This window comes from Sordaria macrospora, chromosome 3 (genome assembly GCF_033870435.1).
Source record: "Sordaria macrospora chromosome 3, complete sequence".
In the NCBI taxonomy this organism is placed as follows: Eukaryota; Fungi; Ascomycota; class Sordariomycetes; order Sordariales; family Sordariaceae; genus Sordaria; species Sordaria macrospora.
Genome location: NC_089373.1, coordinates 889,101 through 909,661, shown reverse-complemented (window position 1 = coordinate 909,661; position 20,561 = coordinate 889,101). Strand labels below are relative to the sequence as shown.

The 20,561-nt window shown below is 53.1% G+C and overlaps 5 protein-coding genes across 5 annotated transcripts; 4 read left to right on the top strand and 1 right to left on the bottom strand.

Annotated features, from left to right (window-relative positions):
- Nucleotides 1-146: 146 nt before the first annotated feature.
- Nucleotides 147-678, top strand: SMAC4_01727 (uncharacterized protein; the record flags this gene model as incomplete). Its single annotated transcript, XM_003348657.1, has 2 exons — nt 147-188; nt 307-678. The coding sequence occupies 2 exons, from the start codon at nt 147-149 to the stop codon at nt 676-678; spliced, it is 414 nt and encodes a 137-aa protein (XP_003348705.1).
- Nucleotides 679-1,018: 340 nt separating this feature from the next.
- SMAC4_01726 (uncharacterized protein) lies at nt 1,019-2,352 on the bottom strand (the record flags this gene model as incomplete). The annotated part of the gene is made up of 4 exons (XM_003348656.2): nt 1,926-2,352; nt 1,832-1,860; nt 1,263-1,730; nt 1,019-1,188 (listed from the first exon to the last, which is right to left on the bottom strand). Exons 1-4 carry the CDS (start codon nt 1,991-1,993, stop codon nt 1,019-1,021), a joined length of 735 nt encoding a protein of 244 aa, XP_003348704.1. The 5' UTR covers nt 1,994-2,352.
- A 628-nt stretch (nt 2,353-2,980) lies between these two features.
- Nucleotides 2,981-6,254, top strand: SMAC4_01725 (uncharacterized protein; the record flags this gene model as incomplete). The annotated part of the gene is made up of 1 exon (XM_003348655.2): nt 2,981-6,254. The coding sequence occupies one exon, from the start codon at nt 2,981-2,983 to the stop codon at nt 5,903-5,905; it is 2,925 nt and encodes a 974-aa protein (XP_003348703.1). The 3' UTR covers nt 5,906-6,254.
- Nucleotides 6,255-8,248: 1,994 nt separating this feature from the next.
- SMAC4_01724 (uncharacterized protein) lies at nt 8,249-13,852 on the top strand. Its single transcript, XM_003348654.3, has 6 exons — nt 8,249-9,822; nt 9,890-10,159; nt 10,218-10,679; nt 10,742-11,419; nt 11,476-11,673; nt 11,739-13,852. The coding sequence occupies exons 1-6, from the start codon at nt 9,322-9,324 to the stop codon at nt 12,564-12,566; spliced, it is 2,937 nt and encodes a 978-aa protein (XP_003348702.2). The 5' UTR covers nt 8,249-9,321; the 3' UTR covers nt 12,567-13,852.
- A 748-nt stretch (nt 13,853-14,600) lies between these two features.
- On the top strand, nt 14,601-19,698 carry SMAC4_01723 (uncharacterized protein; the record flags this gene model as incomplete). The annotated part of the gene is made up of 4 exons (XM_003348653.2): nt 14,601-14,619; nt 14,711-14,755; nt 14,842-18,220; nt 18,426-19,698. The coding sequence occupies 4 exons, from the start codon at nt 14,601-14,603 to the stop codon at nt 18,430-18,432; spliced, it is 3,450 nt and encodes a 1,149-aa protein (XP_003348701.2). The 3' UTR covers nt 18,433-19,698.
- Nucleotides 19,699-20,561: the final 863 nt, after the last annotated feature.

Genomic DNA, 20,561 nt, shown 5'->3' with positions numbered 1-20,561 from the left:
CCCGATCGCGTTGCGACATTCACACACCACCATTGCGATAATCTTCTGCCCATCTGCCCAAACCAACCCGTGGACCTGGAAGTCTGTTCACAGCTTCGAATCTCCCCTGCGTTCGTCGCATACTTCCAGACACCAATACCATCAAAATGAGCGACCGTCTCTCGCAACTCCAAGAGGCTGTCGACCAGGTCCGTCTTCCTCCGGGCCCCTCTCCAAGCCTCCGGCGCGTTCCCTTCCTTCTGCGCCTGGCTACCCCTCAACCTCTCTTCCCACATCCAAGAAAAACACCTGCTAACGTCCACCCAGCTAATGGAGCAATTCATAGCCACCTACTTCTACATCGACCGACACCACGACCTCAAAACTTTCGGTACAAAAGACACCATCGCGCCCTCCAAAGCCGACCAGCCGCCCGAAGTCGACACCCTTCCTCCGGACGTGTTCCAAGCGGGGCAGCTTGAGCTCGCGCGAGACCTGATTACTAGAGAGCAGCAGATCGAGTATTTGATATCCAGCCTGCCCGGACTAGATAATAGCGAGCACGACCAGATGCAGAGCATCAGGGAGCTGGAGGAGGAGCTGAGGGTTGCGGAGAAGCAGAGGCAGGAGGCGGTGAAGGAGAAGGATGAGGTTTTGGTCAAGTTGGATCAGACTTTGAGGAGTATTAGGCGGTATTGAGTGGGGGGACAAAAAGAGGGGATGGAATTGGTGATTTGGAACATGCATAGGTGCAGGTACGGTTCAGGCAAGGGGTTTTGATATTGGGATTCAGCGACAAGCGAATATGCTCTTGATATAGAAGCATTGGGGACTACGGCGTTTGGGTGAACTATTGAAAAGGAAAGAATACTTGGGTTTTCGCATTACATAGACGCGTGCTTCAAAGCAAGGGACGAAAAGAGTCTGAAGAGAAACAAAAGTAATGGTTTCAGCCCTCTCTATGCAAAAACAAGTCCAGCCTCTATATGATCTATAAGTGATGAGCCCGCATACCACTTCCCACCACACTACCAACTCCTCATTCCTGATCCTTCTTGAAGACCTCTGGGAATATCGTCCTCAGCTCCTCCAGCGTAGCAATCTGGTACTTGGACGCCGGCGTCTTTGGTGGCGTCACGCCCTCTTCCACCAAGTGCGCCGTCTTCCACCCCAGCTCCTGCGCCTTCTTGCAATTCAGGTAGGAATCATCTATCCATGATGTTAGCTTGACCCTCTCATCACCAGCACTGCAGAATCCGTCTCAAGGTAAAGTCTGTACTCACCAACAAAATAACAATCTCCCCACCTCCCCTCCGGCACCCCCGCCTGCCCCATCGCCTTCCTAAACATCTCCTCGCTGGGCTTACAAACCAGCGGCGTCTGGGCGTAATCGCAGAACGTGATGCCCTCAAAGAAATCCTCAATCTCCAGCAGCTTCACCACCCGGCGGGCGTGGTTGATGTACGCGTTCGTAAACAGCCACAGCTTGACCTTGGACCTGTCGATGTCCTGCAGCAGCTTCTTGAGGGAGGCGCTGGGCTTGATGATGTTGTCCAGCGGCAGCGCGTCGTCCACCTTGGCGTTGTACTCGAGCGGGTCGATCTCGTGGTGCCGAACAAGCCCCTCGATGGCCAGGCCGTAGTTTTGGTAGTATTCCTTGTGCAAACGCACGGCTTCGTCCCAGGGGAGGTTCAGGTGCTTGGCGAAGTATTGGTCGATTAGGTCGGCCATTAGGTCGTGGACTTTGGCGCCTGTTTTTTTGATGGGGGATGTGAGTTTTTGTCGTTTAGGAAAGGTGTTGATCTTATCTCATCTGATTCTGGTTTCATAAAGGTATGACGGCTTCACTCACTCTTTGGGTAGAGGCAGTTGTCAATGTCACTGTGGACTGGTTAGTCGATATTCAGCTCTCACTTACAGACTCTTCAGGTCGCTTTATCACTTACAAGAAGAAGACAACGCGGTTATCTGGTTGCTGGCCATTGCCATTGCTGTTCGTTTCTTGGGCCGCCATGGTTTCTGTGGTTCGGGGCTCCCGTCTTTTCAACTTGAACTTTAACTGGGTTGACTGTTATTGAAGAGCTGTTTGCTCTCTTCAGATATTGCTGACCGGTGATTCAGGTGTAGATGTTGCGATGTTGGGGTTTGTGTTTAGTGTATATGACTGGTTGGTGAAGTGAAAGTGCCAACTCAACACGGTTGTGACTTGTGTAAGTGCGTGCCTGTCAAAAAGATGCCGTGTGATTGTGTCCTTGAATTTAAGAGCGATGATTATTGCTCGGTCGGTGAGCTACAGATAGGATTGATCCTTCTTCCTTTCCGAGGAACTTCATCCACCTTCCTTCTCCTTTATATACTTGATCCTATGACATCAAGTACGACTTTCCATCCGGTTCCTCCGTATCCTCCCAGGACTCGTCAGACACCCATTCAGTTGACTCAGGCCGAATGTCATTGTTCATCCCGCCCTATGCTCCTTCTTTCCGACAGCCGGTGTCAGATGGTAGCTGCCAAGGACCACCAAGGTTCACTCAGGATGGTCCGTGCGCCCTCGTCGCTAGCGGCCCCTGGGGGCTTGGCGACTTGGTCCAGCGCCGATCAAAGTGATGGGACGCCAAATTGTGCTCGGAGCTCCTTGTCTGCTTTCAAACTCCCATTTTGTCCATTTCCACTTCACCAACACTTCACTTTGCTCTTCTACGTCGTCCAACTCTGCACAACCATTTTTCTGGTGGTCCGCAGACGAGAGTCGCATTGTATTGTTCACCACCGCTGCTAATCAACACGGTATAGGGACTGGAATAGCGCTTCGATTGGTTCTTCTTTTCTTCATCTTTTTCTCTTTCGACTGTACCATCTATATAAAACATCTGCACCAAGATCGGTTGGCAGCTGCGTTTTCCATAACATATCGGTGGCCGCCGGTCAATTGCTCGGTGTACTGAGCTGGGCTTTACTTTCCATGACGAAGGGAAAACAACAGATGGCGGGAGGACCGGCAATGGCTGCGATACCCGCAAGAGGAGGACCGCTTGGAGGGACAGTGGGAGCATCTGCTTCCGCGAACGCATCACTGATGGCGACGCTCAGCCCCGAAGAGCGTCATGAACTCGAGCAGTACGAAAAGATCCTGCGCTTCCGCGATGAGGTGGTCAGCGGTACACATCCGCGCATTAAACCAACACACGTTGGAAAACCGACCAACGGCACTGGCCCTGTCCCGCCAGCCAATGCCTCCGCCGCTTCAGCAGGCCAGGCGCCTGGAGGAGCAAAGCCAGCTGTGAATGGGAACCGCTCAATGACTGATAACTTCCAGGCTTACCAGGCAAACCTCAAGAAGCCGGCGGTGAATCCGGGGGGGAATGTGCCTGGCTCGGGGACTTTGTCGAACACTTCTAGCGAGCAGTCCAAGCCCAAAGTCGAAATCAACCCGATTCTGTTAGAGAAGTCGGATGATTTGATCAAAGCCGAGATTCAGCTGCAGAGACAGCGGATTGAACGTTCTCTCCGCGAGGACATCGAACAGCGGCGGGTGTCCCAGAAAGGCGCCCTGCAACCGTCCGAGCAACCTGCTGACTTCGATATTGCCGATGTGTTGGCGAAAGCATTGATTCTGGTTCAAGCAAATGCTGCTCAAACTACTGATGACACTGTTGCTAACGCTTCAGCTTCGGGCGACTCATTCGACGACAACACCTTCTACTCGAGCCAACATGGCACGCCCGACTCTCACTACCAGTTGGCTCGCGTTCCTAACGAGTCCGAAGACGAGCAGATGCGCGATGGATCACCGTACGAACCCGAGCTAGACCTCGAGCCCGTTGCTGCCCCAACCGACCGACCCAAGCCTCCTCTCCCGACTGCGCCGGCAGCAGCTACAAACCTCTCGGGCGCAAATGCTCAACTGCAGCAAGTACACAGCGCGTCTAGCAGTGCCAGCAGTGTTCGTCAACCGTTCAATGTAAACGTACCGGGCGCGTCGAGCGCAGCTACAAGTGTCAGCCGGGCTGCTCGCCAATTCCCTCCGTCCGAAGCTGTCAGTTCTCGTGATAGTGGCCCGGCAAGTCGCTCCGAAGAGTCGACTCATACAGGAAAGGAACGGGGTGGTGGCTCGCGAGACTTGACCAGAGTTAACGAGCAGTTGTTGAGACAGGCGTTAGGACCTGAAGGGGGGTCCCCGGTTGTTCGTGCTCACAATCTTTCCCCTTTCGCACCCCAGCCATCTCGTGTCTCCCCCTTGCCTTCTGCTGCTCTTGAACAGCCGATTTCTCTATCAGAGACTGGCGGTCGTCGGGCCACTCCGCCTCCGGCTCAGGGGGTTGCTGCTCTTAGGAAGCAGCCCTCAGCTGTCTCTAGCCCGGAAAGCTCACCCCACGGAGGAGAAAGGCCTGGGGAGAGGAAGAACAAGAAGAAAAAGAAGAGAAAGGCTGATCGACTTGCGGAGGCCGCTGCATCGCCATACATTAAGCCTGAGCCCCGATCACCGTCTCCCATGTCAGCGCCCCAGTACACGCGTCCTGCTAAGCGTCAGAAACAGGGGCAGCAACAACAAGCGCCCGACTATGATGATGCAAGGTATGGACAGCCAGGTTCCGTAGAGGGTGCCTACCAAGAGCGCCTGCAGCCAAGAGTGCAGAGGGAGGAGCGGGTTGTGGGATATGAGCGGGAGATCGACCCTCGTCCTCGTCTCGAGGGCGAGCCTCTGCTCGCTACCCCCAGGTATGAAAGGGTCTACTACGATGATCCCAGAGCCCCACTCAGCGGTGGTCGGTTGCCCGGGTCGCCAGGCATGCATGCTTCCCCTTACGGTCCCCGTGAGGTGCGCGTTCCTCCGAGGAACGTGATCTACGATGTCCCTCCGCCAGATGATGGTTACTATCGCGATGTTCGTGCCGCTTCAAGGATGAGCATGCGCCCAACACCCTATCGTGAGCGCTCTTCACGGTCACCAGTTGCGTATGAGCGTGTTGCACAGCCAATGGCTCCTCCTCCCAGGGTGCCCGCGACTCGCATCGTCGTTGATGCTTTCGGTCGCGAGTACATCGAGCCGCCTCGGCCCCAAAGTGTGCTTGCGGAAAGACCTGAGATCGTGTATGCCCGTCCGCCACCGCCACGCGCTGTCACCCGGAGACCTGAAGGCTACGATGACGAGGTAATGGTTTACGAATCGACCTCCCCTGCCGGCTACGCTCCTCAGCGACGTGTGATTGCTCAGCCAGAGTATGTTACCCCTGAACATAGAGTGTACAGGGAGCGTGCTTATTCCACTCACCCCATGGGCCCGCCGTCTGGCGACTATGTGCCGTCCAGACTCAGGGTCGAGGGCCGACCTGTTGTCGAGATGCCCCAGGAGTACATCGCAAGACCGGGCAGCGTTCGTCCCCCGATGGACACACGCTACGAGAGTGTCGCGGCTTACGACCTGAGAACGGTTGACGAACGTCCCCGCGAGTACTATGGCGGCAGAGCAGCTAGCGTCAGGCCAGTGGCAGAGGCACAAGTCCGCTACGAGCAGGCTCCTCCTCCTAGCTATGAAAGACGCATGGCAGGGGAGCCGAGCCTCAGGGAATATGCTACGATTCGCTCAGCAAGCGTCAGGCCTCCTATGGATGCGCCCAGATATGAGATTAGAGGTGACTACGGAGCAAGGATGGGAAGCGTGCAGCCGGAGATGGCCGGCCGCGATTATCAGGGTCGTCAGGAAATAAGGAGGGAGGTTATGCAGCCGCCTCCGCCACCGATGGGAGGGCGCGCTTATAGTGTTTTCCCGCCTGAGCAGCAGCCTCCTCAACAGGTGATGCGTGGAGATGGCGGTGCGTATGGGGATGAGAGGTATTACGCGCAGCGGCCGCCTGTTCAGCAGCAGGAGGATGATGAGGTTGTTTACTTGGACCGGCCTCCCATGCGGGATGCCTATCGGCAATGAGGTTAGGGTATCATGAGGAGGATGAACCACAAGAAAGCACTTGAAGGGAGTAGTTCAGTTTTCGGGGTTTTGGAAACATGTGATAGACAAGATGCTCTATCTTTACGGTACAGATGTGCATTTTCATCACCATCATTACTCACGGAGGAGAGCGAGTGTAGAGCATTGACTGGCAGGATAGGTTGTTTGAGCAGAGGTGTACATATATATTCAGCGGCTGCGGAAACATGTTGCATCACCAGTGTTTGAAAAGGTCAGCGTGGCAGTCTAGGTACAGATTGCGGGGCTGGAGTATGAGTATATAGGTATCACGAAGTTGAATCAAGCGAAAGAAGCCCGACAAAGTGTCGGAAAAAGGAAAAGGACATCAAATTATCGTGAACATTCCTCAGAGGTAAGAAATGCCACATTGATACAAGCCTCCATCTTTCTTTATGCTCTCGGCAATGCCCGTTCCGTTGTCCGTCCCGTTCGGAAGTGCGGATCTGAGCTTGGTCAACAACAACGTCATCACTCACCTCGAAGACTCCACAGTCAACTACATCCCATGCCATCCGGTTCTTACGGGTACCTATACAATGGCGTACGACTGGCATAGGTACACTATATGGACCTTGATCGATGGAGCCTGTAAGCCTCATTTCTACCGAGCTGGCAGGAGAGGTATCAGGCAAGCTGAACAAGCTCAGTGAAAATGTACCGAGTGTCTGCTGTAGACTTAGGAGTGCAGTGTAGGTAGGGTCTGTAATGTAGCTACGGACTGCCCCTGCTTTAAGGACAGGTTTGGGTTATTTTGGGGGTATCTACCTACTGTTACTTGCAAGTTGCACGTATGCATGCATGTTTGAAGTGGTAGTTCAGTCCTGGCACTCCTGGTACTGTAGTGAAGCGGCTGTGAAGATCTTGGTAGGTATGCTGTATGGTAGACAGCAAATCTGTAAATTCATCAGGGACAGGGACGAATGGGACGACGGCTGGACAGTTTCGGTGATCTTCCGTCGTAGGTTTGTTTGAGGTGTAAGTCAGATACTTGTAGTGCAAGGCTGGCAGCTTAGGGGGTTCCGACTTTCTAGTGTAGGTAGGAGACGAGCGAGAACTACGCCTTACCAGGTGTGTCTAGATAGTTCCATCTTGGTTGGAAATTGATAGGAGCCGGCAGTTCTACAGTTTGATGTCGTTCTTTGTTTAGCAGCTTTTCAGTTTTTCAGACATTCTTGAGCCGTAGGGGCCGCGAGATGGATGAGCTAGGTTATGAACCATACCTAACCATACCCCCTTTGATCTGTATGTACCCCTGTTTGCCGCTGCCGGCTTGGTTCGAGATTCGATGTTCTTGGCTATCAATCAAACAGAACAGCGAACTCGGGCGGCGAAGTTACAGGACAGACACCGGCATAACAATGCATGGGACATCTACTGTACATAGGTACTCGCATTGTGAAGCAGTATCCATTCCAGGCTTAGCAATAAAGCAAGGTCATGTAAATGTAGGTCTGTGCCTGTTAATTTTTGCCGACTTCGTCCTTGAATTCTTCAGGCTTGAAGTCAGGCAGTTTTACACACCCAGGCAAGGCAAGGCTACGTAGCCCAAAAGCTAAGTTACGCACACACACCACTGCAGCTTATACCGATGAAACCAGAAACGGTTGAGACGATCCATCCACTCTTTGGGGTAAGCTTGAGGGGGGAAATGATTTTGTGTGGCTGAGATGGAGATGACCACTGCAGGTCGTCGGCGGTTTGCAAGTTTGTTCGTTCAACGGCCGTGAGGGTTGTTGATATGAAGGGCATCTATGGATGAGGTTGGTCAGCAGTGGATAGGAAGTTCTCTTGGATAGGACCCCCGAGGTAAGTAAGACCCCAACGTCTCCTCGAATGTGGGTACGTGTTGTTATAAAGTGTGGTGGTGTGCAAGTGTTCAACTCCCGTTCGGCATCTGCCTACCAACCAGAGAAGAAAAGGCCAGTGTGAGAAAAAGTGAAGAGGGACCAGGTTGAAGTTTCAAGTGTGTGATATACAGCTAGTTTAGATAAAGACTATTTTAGCAAAGTAGTTGGGGGCTTGACTGGCCTGGACATGGAATGGAGCTGTTCATTCCGCTGGATGTCTTACTTCTTGATCAGAGTTTTATCCCAGCTTGGCCGAAGCTGGAAGATGTCTCTCCGGCTTCAAGATAGTATCGCGACTGCGTGTGGTCGACAAAAAAATCTTCATGCCCATGCCTGACTGACTGATCATTTTCTGGTGCTGACAGCGATACGACCATGGGATTGGAGACGGGTGATGTGTGAAAGCACACGCTCAAACGGCACTGCACCGCCCACTCAGGTGCTGTTGCCCACTTTTGCCCGCTGTTTGAGCCAGTCACGATGGAGCAGACCTTGGAAGCGCACAGACCAAACGACTCTCCCAAGGCTCAACATTCAAGTGAGCTGTCCAGGCGAGCCAGGCAATGGCTCGTGCGGCGGCCGGGGGATCCACCGCTGGGCGTTTCCCGGTGATCTCCACTCCCTCCACAACCTACCGTGAAATGGTCCGTGCTCCCGTCTGGTCGCTCAGCTTCCATCTCCCACGCTCCCCCCAGACTCTCTTGACTGTGTGCGTGCTGTGTGCTTGAACTGTCCACCTACCGACTGGCCATTGTGCCATTGAAGCAGCCAGGCCACTCTCGAGCCACTTTGAGCACCCCGACCACCGACTGGATTCCGTATCCTACAGCACTACCTTACCACCTCCAAGCAGTTCCTCCTCCTCCTCCGCGTCCGTCCTCCACCTTTTCCCCTCCCTCAACCCGAACACCACTGCTTCTGCATACATCAACCCAAGGAAAAGAGCATCCCACTTGCTTCTTTTCCGCTCTCTTTTCCTTTTCCCCATTGTCAAGTTCTTTGAGATACCCCCTTTTTTTCTCGTTTATTTCTGCGATTCCCGGCACGAGCCTTGCCGCCCTCTCCGAAGCGCCCCCCCCCAGTCGTGTCCAGTTATCATCATCACAAGCAGCAGCACCAGCAGCAGCACCAGCACCAGCAAGCAGCAGAGCAGAAGGAAGCAGCAGCAGCAGCAATAACACCAAACAACAACAACACAGCATACATTATACGCCTTTGCCTCCGTTGCGCTGCCCCTCGTTGTGGTCTCTCTTCCCAACCATCCCCCGCCATTATCCCGAACGCACCAGCACCACCACGGACATCCGACGAAAGAAGGCAGTGGGCAACAGGGCCAGGTACCTTTTACCTACATATAAAACACAACAAGATACCGGCACCGGCAACGACGCCCGCTTCGGCCTCTCTCTCTCTACAGTACAGCAAACGCAGTGGCCTCATTTTTGGGCATACTGCTGACTTGGCCTCCCTGCCGCCCTTGTCATCCAGCCTGCTTCCCAGACGTGCACCTCCAGTCGCTCGACCACGATGAATAAATTAGCAAACATGCGTCACTGGCCCGAGAGGATGAGCCCTAATTTTGGCATGTCCCGGTCGTCAATGGGCATGCCTCAAATAATGCACCAGCCCAAGATCGTTTCCCAGGGTCCTCCACCAATCTCGAATCCCCAGCCTCCCGATGCCATGATTCACTACACGTTTAACGTCCACTTCGCCTCCGATCTCGCCGGCCCCGATACCGAGGACATCCTCCACTCGACCACGGATGCCGTCCTTAGATGGACACATCCCGAGGATGCCCCCGATGACGTTCCCGTGTGGCAGCTCCCCGTGCATACCCAGAATGTCGAGAACCTACGCCGCCGTTGCGAGGACATTACCAACAACCCCATGCCTATCGAGGCTCACCTCAGCGCGACCACTCCCAAGAATGGCCGCAACCAGGTCGTCACCGTGACTCTGTCAGGCACCGCCGATTGTGTTTACAAGACTCGGGAAACCATCTTGAACGAAACGCCCTCTCTGATGGTGGGTTATCCACTTGTCCCATATGTCTCTTTGTGACCCATTTCGCTAAATTAATACTGTCCAACAGCGCTGCACCCACGTTGATGTTGACGGCCACTTGGTTGCCGATCTTACAGAGGGCCGCCTGAAACCGTCCGTAACCGCCTTTCTGGATGAGGTCTCCAAGTTCTGTGGTGTTGATATCTTTCTCCTGGGCCCCAAGCTCACTCCCCTCGAGGATGGACTGAATGGAGGCTTGTCTATGCGCAGAGACCAGCGTTGGAGGGTGGCCATCTACGGTGACCACATCTCTGCTGAGCACGCCAAGTCCCGTGTGCTCATAAAGATCGACCAGCTTGTAGGCACTTTCCAAGAACCGTCTCGTGATATTTGAATGCTTGCTAACACTATGACAGCTTGGGAGAATTGTTGACGCCGTTCAGATTGATCTAAGCGTGCAACCGCTGCTGTGTGGCCGAAACCGGAAGAACATCAAGCATATCGAGTCTGCCACCAACACTGCCATCTACTTCCCTCCGTGCTTCTCCCACGCCTATGGATACTGTCCCCCTGGTGCCCTTCGCCGCAACACTGACGAGGTTTTCATCACTGGCGAGACTCCCGAGGCCATTGCGCAGGCCAAGACGCGGATCCATCAAATCCTGACCACGATCAGACTCTTTGTCAAGGATGTCACGATCGCTATGCCCAAGATTGACAGCATTCTGCTAGGTCGGATGGACAAGGTGCGCAAGATCATGGAGATCAATAGTGTATTCATCATGCTCCCTCCGCTTGCCTCCAGACAAGGCACGATCCGTTTCCAGGGCCCTGAGAACCTTCATGTCGAGCGAGCCATCCGCGAGCTCATGTCCTTGGTAAGCTTCAGCTCCCTCTGTATTCATCTGTGGATGAGCGTCGAATTTAACCCCTATCCTAGGCTGGGCAATTTTACCATGCATCCTGGTGGATCAGCCAGCAGGATCCTCGCCTGCTTCCCAGCCCTCAGGAGATCCGGACCTTACTCAGCGATGTTTGCGCCAACTCCGATGCCGATATCGCTTTCGATAAGGTCGCCTTTACGCTTACCGGCTCTGATGAGGCCGTCAAGGAGGCTCTCCAGGTCCTGTCGGACATCAAGTTCCTGACCACGGCCCAGCACCAGATTCGTGTCAAGATCGAACTCGCCAATGAGCACAAAGAATTTGTGAGCGGCAAGAAGAACGGCAAGATCAACAAGATCATGAGCCACTGCAACGTTCAGATCGTGTTCGATAACTTCGGCGAGTACAACTTCAACATCGACGTCTTGGCACACAACTACACCTCGATGAAGGAGGGTTTGACTTTGGTGGAGCAAGAGATGCCCGCGTCCATCTCCTTCCACGTCCCGGACCAGTATCATAAGCGTATTATTGGTATCGGTGGCCAGCACATCCAACGCATCATGAAGAAGCACTCCGTGTTTGTCAAGTTCTCAAATGCTATGGATCGTGGTGGGATGGGCCGTGATGATGATGACAGCCGTGTCGACAATGTGATTTGCCGAACTCCGGCCCGTAACGCCCAGAATCTCGAGCTCGTAAAGACCGAGATTCTGGAGATGGTCGACCGTGAGGTATGTGTCTACAGTTCTTGAGGGAATACCGATTAAGTAACTGACTCCCCCAACAGGACTCTGAGATCACTACGCAAACCGTCAACGTTGACCGTCTTTATCACCGCCAGCTTTTGACTCGTCTTCCCGAGATCGAAGCACTGGAAAAGAAGTATAACTGCAAGATTAGCTTCCCCAGCACCGAACAGGCTAGTGATGAGGTGACCGTTCAGGGACCTCAGTGGCAGGTCCCCATGTGCGCTGACGAGTTTTTGGTAAGTTTAAATGCCCTCGTCATCTCGGAAAACATATCGAATTGTGACTAACGGTACTGTTATAGGGCATGGTTCCGGATAAGCATGAGGTGGTTCTGGAGCACTCTGAACCTTTGGTCAAGTTCCTCGAGTCCTCTGAATTCCTCCAGAATATTGTTCCGAAGCTGAAGTCTCAGCATGAGGTCCAACTCTCCGTGCACGAGAACACCGAGGACCGCGCAGCCGATGCCGCTCCGACAGTCACTTTGCTGTGGGCCTTTACCCGCAACAACGCTGGCGGCCTGCGCGACGCTATGGACTTCCTCCACAGCCAATTTGCCACGGTTGGTATTGAACCGGTTGTCATCAAGGGTGCCATCCCCCGTCCCAGATCTGATACCTTCGAAGAGGCGCTCCAGTATTTTGACTCTAAGATTCTTCAGCATGTGGCTGCCCCCGTTGCTACAGATGCGCCTGCGACGCCTACGTTTGGCGAGGACCTCGTCCGTGAGCGCAGCAACATTTTTGACCGCCTCCGCAAGCCCGGAAGCATGTCACTTTCCTTCTTGGACCGCAGAAAGAACAGCTCTCACTCTGCGACCAACTCATTCTTCAAGGGTTCCGCCAATGTCTCCAAGACTTCGTTGATTTCGATCGAATCATCCCGGAGCTTCAACGCTGATCGTAACCCCTGGAACGACAGCGGTGTCAACCTCCCGGATGACGACAACAACCCTTGGGGCACTTCGCGTGTTTTCGAACCCAATGGCCTTATGCACAAGTTGGCCATCCCGATGGGTGGAGATTCTACTCCACGCCATGGCACCCGCCATTCTGGCGATAGCGGGCGCCCTTCCACGTCTCATTCTACCAATTCAGGATACCCCGGCCCTCTTTCTGGGCCATTTCGTTAAGTTCATTCCGCTATCGAGATTTTAGACTTTACGGATCGTTTCGTCACTTGCGAGGAAAAAAAAAAGAAATACCCCTACGGCTGGATATACCCAACGGCGTACAATACCCCGGTAGTTGCTCTTCTGCATTTGGTCGGCTGCGTTCTTGTCCTTTTTCCTCTTGTCTCTTATTGCATTTCTTTTCCGATCCTGGCTCTTGGGAGCAATGAAAGGATGGGGGGTTCAGTGGCTTCGTTTGCTCTTTTGCGAAACGAGATGATGGCGCGCTGTGTTTACCGGGGTGGGTAAAATCACGAGGCCGTCTCGCCTTTGCGGGAACCCCGGCCTCCACAAATTGATGGTGGGGAAATGGGATTTGCAAAAAGTAATCTCTTGCATCTTATTTCACGTCAGATGAGAGAGGACGAAAAAGGCCGTCATGTGGGATGATGGTTTTTGTGTGACAGGATGGATGGCGGCCGCGCATACGGGAAAGATACCACCTATAAAGATACCACTTTGATTTTTTTGCACGCGTTCGACAAGTTTGTTCCGACTCCTTTTTTGTTGTTCCCGTTTTAGTATTACTATATCCTTGCGTCTATCTGTCTGTGTCCTTTTCTGTTTTGTCTCTTTCGTATATCAAATACCACCTAGCGTTTTTGGCTTCTGAAGCTCGCGGTCGAGCAGCGACCTTCCCAATATCCATTGTTCGTGTCTTGACCGGATCACATATTGGGGTTTCACTCGTAGTTATCCTGCAAGTGTCACGGGTGACTGAGAGAAAGTCTGTGGGAGGGCCTATATGAGTATGAGAAGGAATTGGGGCGAAGTTTTCAAACCATTGGGGGGATGGACGAACATATCCCGGGTTAAGGTTCTGGTTGGGTTGAGATTTGAAGGAAGTGTAGGTGGAAAAAGCGACAAATACGAAACAAAAAGAGAAGGCTTAAATACCCAGCGGAAGGAATATATCAGCGTTGCAATTCAAAGGATCAAAGTCTACATCCTGATCCCGGCTGTGGTCAGCGGTCTGTATGTGTGAACATGTGGTTTTGTTGATTTCTGTCCCTCAAACATAAATTAAGTCAGGGCCAAAGACGGAAGAGAGCTCAAAGGAAGCCAAACAATTAACATGAACCTGGAACTTCTTGATCAGATCAGAAAAGGGGTCAACGATAAGATCAACCTGTCGGTAAACAAAACAAACAACCAGCCCTGCCCAGAAAAAAGCCTAGATCTTCCATCCTTTCATCCCCCTGACTGTCTGCCCTATGATGATGAATGCCAGCCATCCCCGTCAATCTTGGATTGTCAAATGTCTTTGTCAACGACTCCAGTCGGGGAATCGGGGGTTATCCTGTGGGGTGCTGTTAAGGCACCCGCTGTGGTCGCGGGGCACAGGCGCTAAAGCGCGTTAAGGCGCCCAATGAATGGAGAGGGCGCCCTCTGACGCAGCAGGAATCATCACTGGCGGATTGACTCAGATATCGGCCTGTAGGGCGGTGGGGAGACCGTCAAGTTAGCACTGGGGATGCCCGTGGGGCGAGTCGCAAGCCCGCAACACTTTTTCCTCCACCCACGCAGACAACCTGGAACCAACCGCGCCAACCAACCTTCTGAAGAGCCCGCTTGGCCTGTCCGTGAACGGCAACTCCATCCATTTCTTATCGTTTATCGACAACCGCGTTTCCCCTTCCACCGTGACGCCCCCGGGGCTTTCGAATGATACTCAGCTTCTACAACCAGACACCTTGACGGAAAGTCGCAACTCTGGCCGAAACAAACACCAACACCACCACCACCGCCGCGGCCGCCGTCTCTCGGTCATCCGTCCTCGTCCTCGCTCGTTTTGAGCTCATCCGAGTCCGAGAGCCTTCAGTGGCCTGCTCCGTTGCTCCCCTGCCGTATCACGTCACCGATGTCTACCATTGCTGATGGGGATTGCCGCTACCGATTTCTCAACCCTTAGCATATCCACCAGTGCATGCCACTGCTCTGGCAACTTATAATATTTGGAATTACAGACTATTACCCTCTCCATCATCGCCCAGTATGGATCGCCAAAGACGGCGTGAGTTGCAGTCCTCCCTCCCCTTCTCTCCCCGGCTTTGTTTACTTTAGCCTGTTGGCTCTTCGGCATGGTTGGACTGACAGTTTTGTAGGTGAGCTGCGAGCGTTGAACTCGAGGGCTTGGAACGGCGAGAAAGGTACGATCGATCCCTCCTCCATACGAAGTCCTGTCTGCGCCCGACATCCAAGTCAACCAATACTCATCCTCTCTTCACCCCTCCAGATCTCTTTCCCGTCAGCAAGTCCCTCGACTCTACACTAAAGAAAAACACTGCTTTTATCAAGCGTCTCCGGACCACCATTTCCGCCGCCACCCAGAGCACCTTCCTCCAGGAGATCCGCACCGTCAGCCTCTCCAAATATCTTTCCGAAATCATCTCAGCATGCTACGAGGGCCTCTGCAAGCTCAAGTCCCCCGGAGACATCGAAGCCGGCGTCGAGATCGTCAGCGCGTTGCACCAGCGCTTCGGGCCCGCCGACTTTACCGAACACTTGGGGTGGCTTCTGGGCAAGGGCATGGCCACCCCCGATAAGAGTTTCCTCAAGACGCTTACCGCCGAAGCGAGAGAGAAGGAAGAAAAGGACCGTTTGGTTCGGCAACGCGTTCTCCTCCGAGTCGTGACCGAACTCTGGCTTGTTGACGTCCTGCGAACCCTCGACGATATTGCTCGCCCCGACGACGCTACGAGACCGACCACGGGACCCAGGCCCGAGCAAAAGCCGCGTTCGCCGGGCAAGGGAGGCGGCGCTGAGCCCTTTCCGCTCGAGGTTCTGAAGGACCTCTTGAACCACGATCGGGACCACGCCAACCTACCCCTGCTCGTTGTTTTCGTCAAGGCTTTCAGTTGGGATATCTTGGGCATCAAGGCTGCGGGACAAGATGGCCGAAAAACCGTGGAGGAGGATGGCGCTACCAAGGGCGTCGAGGAGACTGAAAGTGAGGGATCCGAAGACAAGGAAGAAGGCACTGCTGGTACGGATCAGGATGGTCCCTTTGCGTCCCCCGAGTTGCAGGAGCGCTTCAAAAATATCCTCAAACGCTACTTCGAGGACGTCAAGGGCCACCTTGTTCGGGACCAAAAGGCTATCTACAACCAGTCCCGCAAGAATGCGGAGGCCTATGTCAAGTCGGGAGAGGTCTTTGAGGATCGCCAGTCAAACTTTGAGAAGCAGGTCAAGGCTCAAGAACGTCTTGTTTCCAATGCCCAGGTTATTGCCGACATCATTGGCGCCGAGATGCCCGAGTTGAAGGACACTGACGAGGGCAACTCTGCGAATGGTACGATTGGCTTGGTCAAGGCTGGCGAATACCTCCGTGGACAGGGTGAAGGGCCCGGAATATGGGAGGACGAAGAAGAGCGTCGCTTCTACGAAAACTTGGTCGATCTGAAGGGAAAAGTCCCTGGTATTCTGCTTGAAGAAGTTAAGAAGAAGAAGGCAGACGATGAGCAGGTTGGCAGGAAGATTGACCCTGCCGAAGCTGCGGAAGCGGCCAAGGCCGCCGAGGCTGCTGCCGATGACCAGTCCATCGCCATTGCGAACAAAACAATTGGCGCCCAGGTTGACGCCCTTCTTGTGCGTCTGCCTGAGCTCATCAGCAAGGACGCCATTGACCAGATGGCTATTGACTTCTGCTTTCTCAACTCCAAGGCGTCCCGCAACCGTCTCATCAAGGCCTTGACCGATGTTCCTAAGGGGCGTACCGATCTCCTTCCGAACTGGGCCAGGCTTGTTGCTACGCTTGGTCAATACATGCCTGATATCCCCAGGGGTCTTGTTGACTACCTTGACAACGAGTTCCGTAGTCTTCAGCGGCGCAAGGAGAAAGAGTTCCTTGGACAGGTCAGACTGAGCAACATCCGCTACCTGGCCGAGTTGACCAAGTTTGGCATTGTTCCGGAGCATGTTGTCTTCCATTGTCTCAAGGTCAGTTTGGATGACTTTTCGCGGATGAACATTGAGATCATTTGCAATCTCCTTGAGAACTGCGGCCGGTACTTGCTTCGCAATCCTGAGACTTCTCCGCGCATGGCTTCTTTCTTGGAGACGCTGCAGCGCAAGAAGTCTGTCCAGCATATTGGACAGGCCGAGAGGATGCTCATTGAGAATGCTGTCTATTATGTTGACCCACCGCAGCGCCCTGCCATCGAAGTGAAAGAGAGAACGCCTATGGAGCTCTTCATCCGCAAGCTGATCTATGGCGATCTCACCAAGAGGAACTACAGCAAGATCTTGAGACATATCCGCAGGCTGCATTGGGAAGAGAAAGAAGTTGTCGCGATCCTGCACAAGGTCTTCTCCAAGCCCGGAAAAGTCAAGTATGGTAACATCCATCTCTTGGCCATCCTGCTGAGCGCTCTCTACAAGTATCATGGCGAGTTTGTTGTGGGAGTCATTGATCAAGTGACCGAGTCTATCTGCCTCGGTCTTGAGCTGAACGACTTCAAGTTCAACCAGCGCCGCATCGCAGAGGTCAAGTACCTTGGAGAGCTCTATAACTACAGAATGTTGGAGCATCCCGTCATCTTCGACACCATGTATAAGATCATGACCTTCGGTCACGGCGGCCCGCCTGTACCAGGCCGCATCAACCCCTTCGATATGCCCGACGACTTCTTCCGCATCCGCCTCATCTCCACCATCCTTGAGACCTGCGGTATGTTCTTCAACAAGGGTGCTGCTGGCAAGAAGCTAGATTTCTTCCTTTCCTTCTTCCAGTATTACATCTACACCAAGAACCCGCTGCCCATGGACGTCGAGTTCCTCGTCCAGGATATCTTCTCCCTCACCCGGCCGCAGTGGAAGCTCGCCTCCAACCTTGAGGAGGCCTCCAAGGTGTTCCAGCTGGCCATGGCCCAGGATCAGAAGACATCTGGAGTTGAGCGGGTCGTCGAGCCCGAGGACAACGATAGTGACGTGTCCGACGACGAAGACGGCATGGTCCCAGATGAGGACGAGGACGACGAGTCGGATGACGACGATGGCGAGGCTGAGGATAACGACCAGCAGGATACCACTTCGAGGTATAACAGCGAATCTGAAGAGGAGGAGATTGTCGTCACCAGAGAGAAGACGGAGGTTGATCCCGAGGAGGAAGCCGAGTTCGAGCGCGAGTTTGCCAAGATGATGGCCGAGAGCCTTGATTCCCGCAAGTTTGAGCGCAAGCAGCAGTTTGATCTGCCACTTCCCATCAAGCTCAAGCCTCGCGAGAGCACGGGGGCTGGTGGTGGTGGCGAGGCCTCTGTCGCCAACGAGGCCGCTGGACCCTCCTCCTCGGATGCTGCCGCTCCTCCCTCTGGGGAGAAGATGGCTTTCTCTCTCTTGACGAAGAAGGGTAATCGCCAACAGACTCGCACCGTTGAACTGCCTTCGGACTCGCACTTTGCTATTGCTATGAAGAAGAAGCAACAGGCGGAGAAGGAAGAGCAGCAACGCATCAAGAACCTCGTCCTGAACTACGATCTTCGGGAGAACGATGACTACGAGGGTAGTGGTAACGAGAAACTTGGTGCCCATCACCATAGTAACCGCTCCGATCCTCGGGGAAACAAGGAGCGGGGTGGGCAGCGGGTGAGGAAGTTGCAGCTTAGTGATGTTGATTGGTAAGTCATTCATTGCTGCAAAGACTCGAGTTATCCAGGATCAAGCTCGCCGGGTTAAGAGGTGCCCGACAACCACGTACATGCTCCTTGACGGTCTCTAAGTGCAACTGGTGATCCTTCGACCCTACAGATTCTGGATAACTCGAGGCCTTGCGGTATTCGTGGTTATTCTTCAAGCAACATGGAATGCTAACTGGAATATTAGGACTTGATCATGGGCTGGAAGCGAGAATACGTACTATTCTTCCAACTACACCACCGTGGACAAGAAGCGCATCGCTTCCGCTATAGTTCGACGATTCATCTTGCAAGCAACTAGCTCACACAGCAACAGCAAGCAAACAAGACCACGTGTAGCTTTTTCAAAGCAGTTCACAAGATCACAGATCAGAATTCGCTGGCACTTCCACTCCTCATTCCCTTGGAGAGCAACAAGCACAAGCAACAGGCGTAAGCCAACAGCACAGCACCATGCCCGGCCGACCCCCGGCGAGTATACCAGCTATCGTATACTCGACGACAAGGGGCTAGGCAGACAATGGTCGTTGGCGGTTAGCATGGGGTGAGCAAGTAAATGTTGGGAGGTGGAAGGGGCGATGGAAAGAAGGGTGACGCGGACAACCAAACAACCCTTCTAAGCGAGCGGTACCGGCTATTTACACTAGCGGTGGAACTGTTATTCACACTGGCAGGACTGGATCTGGGTCACTGTATGCTTCCAGTTCTTCTGGGGTGCATATCAGTATCGCATCGGACTGACAGGGGAGGGCTTAAAGGTAGTGTTGCTGCTCACAGCGAAGGGTCAGCCTAACTGAATCGCTTGACGGCCGTGAGGAAGCACAAAAGACGACCTCTTACCTAGAGGAGAACCTGACGGCTTCAGAACATGAAAAGGGGAGAGGGAATAAGATATGCGCCGTAGGAAGGAAAAATAATGGGGCGCGTGTTTGGTGTACTTGACGTTGACGAGAAATGCGAGCAAGAAGAAGCGAAAACCAAAAAGAAAATACTAGATAGATTTTTTTTTGATCTTCTCCAGGCTCCTAGCACCGAACCGTGTTGAGTGCCTGGTGAGAAGCTAAGCCTGAGCTCAGGTGATTCTACATACACTTTCCTTTCGTTTTAGGTCCTCAACTCGCGGTCGTAGGCAGGGAAAAGTAGGTAGTGTTGGTAAGTGAATAAGGGAAGGTAGCGACCCGGATGGGGTGAGTTACTCAAAGCAAAGTTGTAGTGAGGTTACTCAAAGTTTGGTACGGGTGTTTCCCTTTCCCTTTGCGTACCACTCTACCGCACTACCTCACTACCTCCCGTCTACACTCAACCTCATTACCAAAGAGGGTAAACAAGCTTTTGCCTAGATCCCTTTTCCGTTCCAGGCCGGGGGACACACAAGCATTACTTTCTTCTAGAAACTCGATCTCGTGGAATCCAATGGTCTTCGCCGCAGCGGATACACACAGCCCAAGCTCTCAGAACAACAGCGCAACGGCAAGCAAGAGGCGGACGGTTGTGGCTCCAGCACAAATGGAAGGGTCGGCGATAACGGTAACGGTAACGGTAACAGCCACAGGTTTTGGTTATGGTTACGGTTACACCACTGCTCCATCGGGCATCATGTTTGTGCACTACAATACACGACTTTGCTGCTGCTCATGATCGCGGGAATGGTCGGTCGTGGTCGTGGATACGAGCATAGATATGTAGGTATGATGTTGTGTTTCCTGAGTACGCTAATGTTTATTATCGAGTTTGATTCGACCCATTGAATCGTGCCAGTCAAATGAGATATGAGATGGACGTAAATGGGATGGGGCTGTTGTGTCATTGCAGTGTTTCAACGTCAAGCATTTTTCTTTCCAACCGTGACTTCACTGAAGAAATATTGGTTGACTTTCTCCAATCTGAGAAAACCGGAGAGAAGAATTCAGATGTAGATCAACGCGTCGTTTTCTTGCATTCTTCAATGTCTCACTTTGGGACGAATAACGATATCCTCCGTTGAGTGCGGTTGATGTGTAGATGTTTTGGCTTTGATGAATGATTGACCGAAACCAGAATTGTGCGAAGATCCTTTTCTTCACCTCCAGCTTCTGATACCATATTATTCTTTTTCTGTTCAGTTTCCGTCTGCAGAAAGAAAGGGCCGATTCTGCCAATGTATTCCTTCCTTCTCACATCCATCGACATAAAATCTACGGGAGGCGGAAGTAGACGTTAAAAATAACAACAACAAATCCATCGACATAAACACGGGAAGCGGCCGGGTGGCCGGCTGGGTGGTGACCGACGCCGGCTAAAAAGCCATCTTTTCATTTATCTCGATATTGGACATCCCGTTGCC

What these genes read in the sequence shown, in the direction of transcription:
- SMAC4_01724 (XM_003348654.3), top strand. Translation starts at nt 9,322, where the DNA reads ATGAATAAATTAGCAAACATGCGTCACTGGCCCGAGAGGATGAGCCCT. An exon ending in ACGAAACGCCCTCTCTGATG is followed by an intron (nt 9,823 to 9,889) that starts GTGGGTTATCCA and finishes ACTGTCCAACAG; the next exon opens with CGCTGCACCCACGTTGATGT. An exon ending in TCATAAAGATCGACCAGCTT is followed by an intron (nt 10,160 to 10,217) that starts GTAGGCACTTTC and finishes ACACTATGACAG; the next exon opens with CTTGGGAGAATTGTTGACGC.